This window comes from Mustela nivalis (genome assembly GCF_964662115.1).
Source record: "Mustela nivalis genome assembly, chromosome: 7".
Taxonomy (NCBI): domain Eukaryota; kingdom Metazoa; phylum Chordata; class Mammalia; order Carnivora; family Mustelidae; genus Mustela; species Mustela nivalis.
In genome coordinates, this window is record NC_139026.1 from 134,750,400 (window position 1) to 134,763,398 (window position 12,999).

Here is a 12,999-nt window from a genome sequence, read left to right on the forward strand (position 1 = left end):
TTCTAAAGAATGAATGAGTCTAACAGGAAACTGAAGAAGAATTGATAAAATTCATGGAAACAAATGATAATGAAAACACAGTGGTTTAAAATCTGTGGGACACAGCAAAGGCAGTCCTAAGAGGAAAATGTATAGCAATACAAGCCTTTCTCAAGAAACAAGAAGGTTCTCAAACATACAACCTAACCTTACACCTAAAGGAGCTGGAGAAAGAACAAGAAAGAAAGCCTAAACCCAAAAGGAGAAGAGAAATCATAAAGATCAGAGCAGAAATCAATGAAATAGAAGCTAAAAAAGCAATAGAACAAATCAACGAAGCTAGGAGCTGATTCTTTGAAAGAATTAATAAGATTGATAAACCCCTGGACAACTTATCAAAAAGAAAAGAGAAAGGACCCAAATAATAAAATCATGAATGAAAGAGGAGAGATTACAACCAACACCAAAGAAATACAAACAATTATAAGAACATACTATGAGCAACTTTACGCCAACAAATTTGACAATCAGGAAGAAATGGATACATTCCTAGAGACATATAAACTACCACAATTGAACCAGGAATAAATAGATTACCTGAACAGACCCATAACCAGTAAGGAGATTGAAACAGTCCTCAAAAATCTCCAAATAAGCAAAAGCCCAGGGCCAGACGGCTTCCCAGGGGAATTTTATCAAACATTTAAAGAATTAATTAATTTCAATTCTCCTGAAACTGTTCCAAAAAATAGAAATGGAAGGAAACTTCCAAACTCATTTTATGAGGCCAGCATCAACTTGATCCCAAAACCAGACAAGGATCCCATCAAGAAAGAGAATTACAGACCAATATCATTGATGAACACAGATGCGAAAATTCTCACCAAAATACTAGCCAATAGGATCCAACAGTACATTAAAAGGATTATTCACCACGACCAAGTGGGATTTATTCCATGGCTCCAAGGTTGGTTCAACATCCGCAAATCAATGTGATATATACATTAATAAAAGAAAGAACAAGAACCATACAATACTCTAAATAGATGCTGAAAAAGCATTTGACAAAGTACAGCATCCCTTCCTGATCAAAACTCATCAAAGTGTAGGGATCGAGGGCGCATACCTCAATATTATCAAAGCCATCTATGAAAAACCCACCGCAAATATCATCCTCAATGGAGAAAAACTGAAAGCTTTTCTGCTCAGATCAGGAACATGGCAGGGATGTCCGTTATCACCACTGCTATTCAACATAGTACTAGAAGTCTTAGCCTCAGCAGTCAGAACAAAAAGAAATTAAAGGCATCCAAATCGGCAAAGAAGAGGTCAAACTATCAGTCTTTGCAGATGATATGATACTATATGTGGAAAACCCAAAAGACTCCACTCCAAAACTGCTAGAGCTTGTACCGGAATTCAGGTAAGTGTCACAGAAATCAGTTGCATTTCTTTACACCAACAACAAGACAGAAGAAAAAGAAATTAAGGAGTCAATCCCATTTACAATTACACCCCAAACCATAAGATACCTCGGAATAATCCTAACCAAAGAGGTAAGGAATCTATACTCAGAAAACTATAAAGTACTCATGAAAGAAATTGAGGAAGTCACAAAGAAATGGAAAAATGTTCCATGCTCATGGATTGGAAGAATAAATACTGTGAAAATGTCTATGCTACCTCAAGCAATCTACACATTTAATGCAATCCCTATCAAAATCCCAACCATTTTTTTTCAAAGAAATGGAACAAATAATTCTAAAATTTTTATGGAACCAGAAAAGACCTTGAATAGCCAATGGAATATTGAAAAAGAAAGCTAAAGTTGGTGGCATCACATTTCCAGACTTCAAGCTCTATTACAAAGCTGTCATCATCAAGACACTGTGGTACTGGCACAAAAACAGACACATAATCAATGGAACAGAATAGAGAGCCCAGAAATAGACCCTCAACTCTATGGTCAACTAGTCTTCGACAAAGCAGGAAGGAATGTCCAATAGAAAAAAGACAGCCTCTTCAAAAAATGGTGTTGGGAAAATTGGACAGCCACATATAGAAAAATGAAACTGGACCATTTCCTTGCACCGCAGACTAAAATAGACTCAAAAGGGATGAAGGACCTCAGTGTGAAAAAGGAATCTATCAAAATCCTTGAGGAGAACAGAGGCAGCAACCTCTTTGACCTCAGCTGCAGCAACTTCTTCCTAGGAACATCGCCAAAGGCAAGGGAAGCAAGGGCAAAAATGAACTACTAGAACTTCATCAAGATCAAAAGCTTTTGCACAGCAAAGGAAACAGTTAACAAAACCAAAAAACAACTGATAGAATGGGAGAAAATATTTGTAAACGACATATCAGATAAAGGGCTATATCCAAAATCTATAAAGGGCTCAGCAAACTCAACACCCAAAGAATGAACAATCCAATCAAGAAATGGGCAGAGGACATGAACAGATGTTTCTGCAAAGAGGACATCCAGATGGCCAACAGACACATGAAAAAGTGCTCCACATCACTCAATGTCAGGGAAATACAAATAAAAACTGGAAAGAAATAACCACCTCACACCAGTCAAAATTGCTAAAATTAACAAGTCAGGAAATGACAGATGCTGGCAAGGATGTGGAGAAAGGGGAACCCTCCTACACTGTTGGACTGAAAGTTGGAGCAACCACTCTGGAAAATAGCATGAAGTTCCTCAAAAAGCTGAAAATAGAGCTACCCTATGACCCAGCAATTGCACTACTGCATATTTACCCTAAAGACACAAATGTAGTGATCCGAAGGTGCACGTGCACCCGAATGTTTATAGCAGCAATGTCCAGAATAGCCAAACTATGGAAAGAACCTTGATCTCCCTAATATGAGGAAGTGGAGATGCAACGTGGGGAGTTTGGGAGGTAGGAAAAGAATATATGAAAGAAGATAGGATCAGGAGGGAGACAAAGCATAAGAGACTCTTAATCTCACAAAACAACTGAGGGTTGCTGGGGGGAGGGGGCTCAGGAGAGGGTGGTGGGGTTATGGACATTGGGGAGGGTATGTGCTATGGTGAGTGCTGTGAAATGTGTAAACCTGGCAATTCACAGACCTGTACCCCTGGGGATAAAAATACACTATATGTTTATAAAAAATTAAAAAATCAATTGAAAAGAAGAAATAAATAAATAAAATTAAAATAAATAAAAATAAAAATGATTTAAAAAGAAGAAGAAGAAAAAACAAGACCCATCTATAAGCCACTAGCAAGAGTTTTATTTTTGTCATAAGGACACCTGCAGATTGAAAGTCAGGGGATGGAAAAACATGTATCATGCAAATGGATATCAAAAGAGCCAGAATAGTAATACTTATATTGGACAAAATAGAGTCTAAAAGAAAGAGTGTCATAAGAGACAAGGGCACTATATCATAATAAAGAGGACAATCTGACTGGAAGAAGAGCTATCAATTGTAAATATTTATGCACCCAACGTGGGATCACCCAAGTTCATAAAACAATTAATTAATGACTAACATAAAAGAACTAATTGATAATAATATAATACTAGGGTGCTTTATTTTTATTATATATGTTTTAAATGAAATTCATTGCTTTTATTCCTAATTGCAAAAGTATCCATGAAGACAATGTACAATTTGGATATTTTAGGAAGGAATAGAAATAATCAATAGTTGGGTACTTTAACATACCACTTATATCAATGGACAGATCAGAAAGCCAAGGAAACAGTGGCTCTATACTGGACTAGATGGACTAAAGAGATATATTAAAAATATTCCATCCTTAAACAACAGAATCCACATTCTGGAACATTCTGTAGAATAGATCATATATTGGGCCATAAAACAAGTCTCTATTTTTTAAAAATTTAATTTAATTTTTTTAAGTGTTCTAAAATTCATTGTTTATGCACCACAGCCAGTGCTCCATGCAATAGGTGTCCTCCATAATACCCACAAAACCGATCTTAATAATACAAGAAGACAATACAATACAATACAAGAAGATTGAAGTCATACCGTGCACCTTTTCTAATCACAGTACTATTAAATTAGAAGTCAGCCACAAGAAACAATCTGAAAGACCATAAATACATGTTGTTTAAGTAACAGTCTACTAAACAATGGATGGACCAATGAGGAAATAAAAGAATAAATTTAAAAATACATGGAAGCAAATGAAAATGAAAACACAATTGCCCAAACTTTTGAGACACAGTAAAAATGGTTCTAAGAGGGAGGTATGTAGCAATACAGGCCTACCTCAAGAAACAAGAAAAATCTACAACAACCTATCCTTCACCTAATGAAGCTAGAAAAAGAACAACAAATGAAGCCTAAAGTCAGTGGAAGGAAGGAGATAATAAAAATTAGAGCAGAAGTAGGGGTACCTGGTAGCTCATTTGGTTAAGCAGCAGACTCTTGATTTCAGCTCAGGTCATGATCTCAGAGTCCTGGGATTGAGCCCTGCTTCTCGCTCTGTACTCAGCGGGGAGTCTACTTGAGGATTCTCTCACACCCTCTCCATTTGACCCTCTCCCCACTCTCTCTCTCAAATAAATCTTTTTAAAAATCAGAGCAGAAATAAACACTATAAAAACTTTAAAAAGATAAATATAGAAGAGATCAATGAAACCAGGAGCTGGTTCTTTGAAAAAATTAATAAAACCGGTAAGGCTTTAGCCAGAGTTACCAGAAAGAAGAGAAAAAGGACCCAAATAAAATCACAGATGAGAGAGGAGAAATAACCAACACCACAGAAATGCAGACAATTATAAAAGAATATTATGAACAACTATATGTCAACAATTTGGACAATGTAGAAGAAATGGATAAATTCGTAGAAACATATAAATTACCCAAACTGAACAAGAATAGAAAACTTGAACAGACTGATAAGCAGCAAAGAAATTGAATCATTAATCCAAAAACTATGAACAAACACAAGTCTAGGACCAGAGGCAAATTCTACTGAGCATTTAAAGGAAGAGTTAGTGCCTATTCTTAAACTATTCCAAAAAACAGAAAAGGAAGGAAAAACTCCAAATTCATGCTATGAGGCCAGTATTACCTCATACCAAAATGAAACAAAGACACCACAGAAAGAACTCTAAGCCAGTATCTTTGGTGAACATGGATGCAAAAATCCTCAATAAAATACTTGCAAACTGAATCCAACAATACCTTAAAAAAAATCATCACCATGATCAAATGGGATTTATTCCTAGGTTATGGGGGTGTTTTAATATCTGCAAATCAATCATTGTGATACACCAAATTAATAAAAGGAGAATCATCTGATCATTTCAAAAGATGTAGGAAAAGCATGTGAGGGGCACCTGGGTGGCTCAGTGGGTTAAATCCTCTGCCTTTGGCACAGGTCATGATTCCGGCGTCCTGGAATCTAGCCCCGCATTGGGCTCTCTGCTCGGTGGGGAGCCTGCTTTTTCCTCTCTCTCTCTCTGCCTGCCTCTTTTCCTACTTGTGATCTCTGTCTGTCAAATAAATAAATAAAATCTTAAAAAAAAAAAGCATTTGACAGAGTGCAACATCCATTCATGATAAAAACCCTCAACAAAGTAGGTTTAGAAGGAACATACTTCAACATAATAAAGGTCATATATAAAAAAATGCACAGGTTGCATCACCACTTCCTCATATCAGGGAGATCATATGATAGTTGTCTTTCTCTGCTTGACTTATTTCGCTAAGCATGATTCGCTCTAGTTCCATCCATGTTGTCGCAAATGGCAAGATTTCATTTCTTTTGATGGCTGCATAGTATTCCATTGTGTATATATACCACATCTTCTTGATCCATTCATCTGTTGATGGACATCTAGGTTCTTTCCATAGTTTGGCTATTGTGGACATTGCTGCTATAAACATTCGGGTGCATGTGCCCCTTTGGATCACTACATTTGTATCTTTAGGGTAAATACCCTTGGTGAGTGCTGTGAAGTGTGTAAACCTGGTGATTCACAGACCTGTACCCCTGGGGATAAAAATATATGTTTATAAAAAATAAAAATTTAAAAAAATTTAAATTTAAAAATAAAAATAAATAAATAAATAAATAAATAAAAATGCACAGGTAATGACATTCTAAATGGGGGGAAATGGAAAGAAAATCTCATTAGATCTTGCTTCTAGTTATGGGCTTCTTCTCATTAGCACTGTTTGTTATTATTAAATTAATCTTAGGGGCACCTGGGTGACTCAGATGGTTAAGTGTCTGCCTTCGGCTCAGGTCATGATCTCCAGGTCCTGGGATCGAGTCCCATGTCAGGCTCCCAGCTCAGCAGGGAGTCTGCTTCTCCCTCTCCTCTGCCTCTCTGCCTGCTTGTGCTCTGTCTCTCTCCCAAATGAATAAATTTTTAAAATAAAAATAATCATAACATTTATTACTTCCCACTTTAATGGAGACCAATTTCTAATATATAAATTATGTGTCTTTTTAACTCTTTCTGTCATCCATTTTTCTGTTTATCATTTTATTTTTTTCTTAACAAACTCCCCAAAGTTTAGTGGCTTAAATAAATAACATTTATTTTCTTCACAAATCTACTGTTAGGAAAAGTGTGGCTAGGACAGCTTGTTCTCTTCCCCTAGCTTCAGGTGGGGTAGCTGAAAGGCTTGGGGCTGGAACTGTTTGAAGATTTGTTCACTCACATCTGGTGGTGTTGATGCTGGCTATTGGTGCTGGACTATAGCTGGGACGGGCAGCTGAAACACTTATACTGGCACACCTAGACTCTTTGTGGCCTGAACTTTGAAGATGGGGGGCTCAATTCCAAGAAAGCTACCTGAGCTGCAGAGCAAGGCGGAAGCTCTGTTGTCTTTTGTAACCTAGCCTTGGAATACACAGAGCATCACATTCACCATATTCTGTTAGGAGAAAGTCACAAAGGTAGGCCATGGTCTTTTTTTAAAAAATGGAATGAATATTTAAAAACCTATGGACACATTTTAAAAGCAGCATGATTTACCCACCGGCCACAATTTTTTGTATTCCTCCCACATGAAAAATACACTCACCTCCCCGCCATACCCCCCACAAATCTCAGTTCCCCTGGCATTGGGTTAGGGCTTGAGTCCAAGATCTTACCATCTTAATCAGGTACAGCAAGAATAAGGTGTCTGAAGTAGAGTCCCTTGAGTGCAAGTCCTCTCCATCTGAACACTTGGGAATTAAGGAAGACAGTTCTCTACCACTCAAAATGGAACACTCTGGTAACCTGCTAAGGACTCTCCCATTGAAAGAAGATGGGAGGCACACCAGTCCATAGCAGTTTTGAAACACAGCCTGAAGCATGCTGTCAGTTCTTCAGTGAGGACTTAGGCCTAACCATGGGAATGCTTCTCCATGGCTGTTTGCTTTACTTTTTGAGCTCTTGGTTCTGTCCTTTTCATAAGGAATGACCCGTGTTTGTAGCTGCTTTTTCAGCCTGCTTCCTCCTGGTGGGAATTCTAAGACTCAAAGGACTATTTTTAGTTCGTACTATCTTGGTCTCTTTTAGTCCAAACTCGCAAACAGTGTTTTTGCTACTATAATTCTCTTAGTTTTTTGAGTTTTCCATGAATACAATTGGATTTCATGCCATTAGAAAAGCCATTCTCCCAGGTCTTTTGAAATAAGCTTTCACCTCAGGTTTCCTGTGCAGCTCTCATTTGACAATGCCTTTCAAATTCTCACACTCTTAAGATCCTTAAAGAAATTTGAGGCACACCTTAAGTCCTTCTCAAGTCTTAATAAAGGGTTTATAGTTTTGGCTTCATCTATAGGCCATGTCTTCCTGGATTTGCTTTTAACCCAGAAGCCATTTCTTTATTTTAGCGTTATTTGACAATACAGCATGTGGAGAGGCTGTAAATGAGGAACAGATAGGTGAACCCAGTAAGTCCTGGTTTTTTCATATTGAATAGTCTTTCTTTAGCTTATCTCTCCTACCAGATTTACTTTCATGTGGTTTGTGGCACGAGTTCCTTTTCCCTCTAGTGTCATTTTCTTCACTTGTCTAGAAGCCTTTGCTGTAAGCCCCTTCAAGGGCCATCAGGTTTCTACTCACAGTCTCTTGGAAGCCCTTTTGGTTTTCATTCTTACTCTTCTCTACTTCTCACTCTTACTCTTCTTTCAGGCTCCACCCACCTCCTGGTTCAAAGAAGGTTTAGTTTCAGTTTTTTGGTTTTCGTTTTTAATGGCAGCACCCCATTTTAATGTCAGTATCTGTGCCAGTTATTTATTGCCATATAATAAACCGCTCTCAAAACCTAGCGGCTCAAAACAGCATTTACCTTGTTCACAAATCTTTGGACAAGGCTGAGTCAGGCCAACTCATTTCTTCTTCATTTGGCATCACCTGGGATGACTGGAAGCTGGGAACTAGAATTATCTAAAACCTTGTGCATGCACATGTTTGGCTGTTGAGGCTGGCTTTTGGCTAGGATGTTAGCTAGGGCAGTCTCAGCTGGAATATTTGCATGAGGACTCACTAGGTACCCTGGGCTTTTCCACAACAGCTGGATTCTAAGGGTTGAGGTTTCCTAGAAGAAGAAAGTCAGATGGAAGCTATATCACATTTTCTAACCTCACCTTAAAAATCACACAGCAGCTCTGCTATATTTAGTTCACTAGGAACCAGTTACTAAGGCCAGCACATATGAAGCGGAGGGATTGTCATGGGAGAAGTGTCAGTTTATAAAACCACCACATCCACTTGTCTTTCCAGTCATATCTAAAGGAAAGGAGTTCTTCCCAGCTCAGCATCACTGAGCTCCAGCAAGTTTTTTGGTTGTTTTCATTGCTTAGTATATTCTCTTATTTTGTGGGAAGTAACAAAGGATTGTAACATTGTTGAGTTAAGGAATTTTTTTTTTTGGCCCAAAAATATATGGATTATCTCACTAAATTTTTTCTCCCTACGAAATTTTTACTGAGAGATGTGATTTCTTAACCTTGTGAATCATTTCTCTTCAGAATGCAATTGAAATTAGCATAAAACATTTGTAATTCAGAAAAAGGCTGATGGCAATAGAATCAGTATTTATAGATTCATTAATTAGAGTCTTATTTTCAAAGTTTTATTTTGGTAAGCATTTATTGGCTCAGACCTACATAAGTCAATACGGTATTCCTAAAACTTCTTTAAAAATTATGGAGTACAAGGGCACTTGGGTGGCTCAGTTAAGTGCCTTTGTCTTGGGTCGTGATCCTGGGATGCTGGGACTGAGCCCCATGCTTGGCTTCCTGATCAGTGTGTAGTCTGCTTCTCCCTCTCCTTGTTCTTGCGCTCTCGCACTCTTGCTCCCTCTCCTTCTCAAATAAATAAAATCTTTAAAAAAAATACAGAGTATTAAGATGAGGGAAAGGTCAAGAGACTTTCTACTAAGAGGTGACTTACAGTTATTTTATGGAGGAAAAATCTGAAACAATCATAGAAAAATAAAAGTATAAAAATCAAATACAAATGTGTGGCAAAGAGGGTGACAGCAGAGATCGATTTTAGCAAGTCCTGGTGATTTGAATTTTGTTCTTGATTTTCTGAGTTATTTGAGGTTCCATGTTCTAATATACTATAGCTACAATATAGATAACATTTTGTTGAAAATGAATTCATTTTAAAATCTGAGCACCTTGCTGGAGCTGTCAGTAATGTATGTGACATTTTGGGGTTGTGATTTCAAGCCCCATGTTTAGTGCAGATATTTAACATCTTTTAAAAAAATTTTGGGTCTTAGTTTTTTGTTAGACTCTTTTCACTCTACTTCCAAACTGTATTATTTTATTCATGCAGGTTGATGATCTTACAGCAAAACTAGAAACTCTGTCTTCAAAAAACCAGGTTCTTACTCTGGAATTGTCATCTATGAAAGAAATACAGACGAAATGTGAAAAACTAGAGAAGAATAAAAAGAAGTTGGAACAACAAGTAGTAAACCTCAGAAGTTGTGTGGAAGTCAATATGGTAGAGTACAGTAAAATAGAACAATATAAACGGGAGCTTGAAGAAAGGACAAGATTGAACATAGAAGAAAAATTAAAAGAAGTCGATCTATTTTTACAGGTTAATTTATTCATCTATAAAATGCTTTCATTCATTTCATTGCAAATTACATTTTGGTTATATGCAGTGCAGAGTTTTCCTCTACTTTCTTTATAGCAAATTGGTAAATTTCTGGAAGCATTTGTTCCTTCCCTTTAAAAATTTCAGTTTTGTTCATTATTCACACTAAATTGATCTTTCAGTGGAAAATCATTTTATTTTTTAAGACTAGTTAGTATAAAACAAGGCTATTGAGAGGAAAAGAAAAAAATGTGGTGAGTGCTGTGAAGTGTGTAAACCTGGTGATTCACAGACCTGTACCCCTGGGGATAAAAATATATGTTTATAAAAAATAAAAAATTAAAAGTAAAAAAAAAAAAAGAGCTGAAGAAATTGAAAGTTGAAAATAAGAATTTTAACCACTGTGCCTTGAACAGAGGAGACTCTACTGAATTCTTATTGAGTTGTTACCTCTATATTGGTACTTTTTTGTAATATGGGCATTCCCCTCTAGGGGCATAGATTCAAATTATGGATTACATTAAAAATATCAGAACCTTAAAAAAAAAATTTGCCATGGGGTACGTGGGCAGTGCCATCAGTTGATTGTTTGGGCTCTATTCTGGGCATTCATACATAAAAGAAATGGTACCATACTTGGATTATTCCTTTTTTTATATTAAATATTTATTTATTTGGAAAGCACGAGTGGGGGATGGACAGGTAGAGAGAAAATTCCAGGTATATTTCATGCTGAGTAGGATACAGGGCTTTATACCAATACCCTGAGATCACTATCTGAGCAGAAACCAAGAGTCAAGCACTCAGATGACTGAGTCAGCCAGGCACCCCAGGTACCTCGATTATTCTGAAGTTGTATTGTTCACTTTTAAAAAATTTATTTTATTATTATTTGAATTATCAGGTTGCATGAGTTCTAACATAAGAATGAACATTATTCACATTTGATTCAGTTTCACATTGATGATAAATATTTTACATTTCAGCTTTTTTTTTCCCCAAAAATTTGCTCTCCGAATCATTAACACAAAACTAAAAGAAAGAAATATACTGTAATTACCCAGGTTGTAACAATTTTGAAACTATGCTTTTAATTTGCTTCAGACACAAGTAGCATCTCAAGAAAGCTTGGCACAGTTAAGAGAAAATAATAATGCTTCACTAAGAAGTCAAATGGAACTCAGAATTAAAGAGCTGGAATTTGAATTACTCAAAATGAAAAGTTCTCAAGAAGATCTTACTAAAACAGAATTGGACAGATACAAGCACCTCTACCTAGAAGAAGTAACACATCGAATGTCATTGACAAATGAACTGAACAAGTAAGTAAAACAATCATAGGAAGTAGAATTACCTTATTAATTTGCCTCTAAACCATAATTTTTATGGAGCCACGTTCATGAGATCAGTAGTAAGTGAAAGCCAACTAGATAGTATAATTTTGAAAAATGATGTTTGTAAATGAACTTACTCTTGAAATGTTAGTCCAAGACAATTTGCATCTCTCTCTATTTTTTGGTTTTAGATGATTTTATTTTTTTCCCTTGAGTATTTTCAGTTAATCTGATCTCCTAGTCTTTAAGCTAATTGTTTGAAGGTTTATAATTTAGACAGCATATTATTAAAAATTGTCAGAATTACCCTAAATAGAAATGAGTTTATTAATATTTATTTATTAATGTTAGTTCATTTTTGGAAGACTGCACCTTTAACCCAAAAGGTCAAGACGGAAAGGGCAGATTCCACCTCCAGTACCCTGGCATCTCTGTTATAACTTAATTGCCTCTGGAGCTGTTTCATTTCTTTCTGATCACAACTCTGCCATCTACTTCTCCCCTAGCAATTGTTCATCTAAATTATTCCTCAGTGCCAAATGCTCAATTTCTCTGAGGTAATGTTTGAAGTGTACAAGAGTGGTGAAAGCCAATGCTTGTAAAATGTTTTTGAGGGATTTATTTTTATTTATATTTTCCTTTAAATATTTTACATATTTACTTGACAGAGAGAGAGAGACCAACTGATTACAAGCAGAGGGGAGCAGCAGGCAGAGGGTGAGGGAGAAGCAGGCTTCCCGCTGAGCAGGGAGCCCAGTGTGGGGCTTAATTCCAGGACTGTGGGGTCCTGACCTGAGCTGAAGGCAGATGGTTAACTGACTGAGCCACCCAGACCCCCCAGGATGGTTTATTTTTGCAGCTCTAAACTGGTTTACTAAATATAAGTATGTATCATGGCATCCCCAAGAATCTTAAGTACAACCATTCCAGAAGGCAGCAGGTATAACCTGTTAGACCATGGATATCACTGATAGCCATTTCTCTCCCTCCTTAATTTGAATTACTTGTTAGTTAGGAACCCTAGAGATATATGGACTTCTTTAGAACAGTTTTAAACCTATAATTATACATAGTAGGTCTGCTCTGTCACATTTACCATGTTAAAACACTATTTAATGGCACATTTTGTTTACTATTATGAAGACTTAAAAAAATGCAAGTAATTTAGGACTGATTTGGGGAGAAATGAAATACTAAGTATTGTGTTTTGTAATCCTAACAGGACTAGTGAGAGGCTGGCAGAGACCAGTACCAAACTTCTGGTGGAGAAACAGCAAAAGCAAACTTTGCTTGACACTATTAATATGAGGCCATCCCTAGATCTGCCTTATGGTAGAAATGTTAATAATAGTTCACTATTCAATAGAAACGTTACTCTAAGAGAAAACGTGGTGATTCCTACCTCAAACTCATGGCGTTCAAGTAAAGACATTGGGACTTTCTTGACCAAGGTTAGTTACATTATCTTACCTTTTTTTCCTTGGGTTTCAGATTTCTGATATAATTTTTGTTTTTAATTTGGTAATATTCTGAGTTGCTTAGCTAACTAATACACACTAAGTAAAAGTCATAATTATTTTTGCTGATAAAGAAATGAGACATAAATTTTGATT

The 12,999-nt window shown here is 36.5% G+C and overlaps 1 protein-coding gene across 1 annotated transcript in view; it reads left to right on the forward strand.

Annotated features, from left to right (window-relative positions):
• The window catches only part of ANKRD26 (ankyrin repeat domain containing 26), a 144,496-nt gene that overhangs the window by 114,799 nt on the left and 16,698 nt on the right, over window positions 1-12,999 (forward strand). Inside the window, exons 37-39 of the mRNA XM_082740860.1 lie at window positions 9,783-10,052; window positions 11,157-11,374; window positions 12,609-12,837. Of these exons, the coding sequence (XP_082596986.1) occupies window positions 9,783-10,052; window positions 11,157-11,374; window positions 12,609-12,837 (717 nt within the window). The remainder of the gene's footprint in view (window positions 1-9,782; window positions 10,053-11,156; window positions 11,375-12,608; window positions 12,838-12,999) is intronic.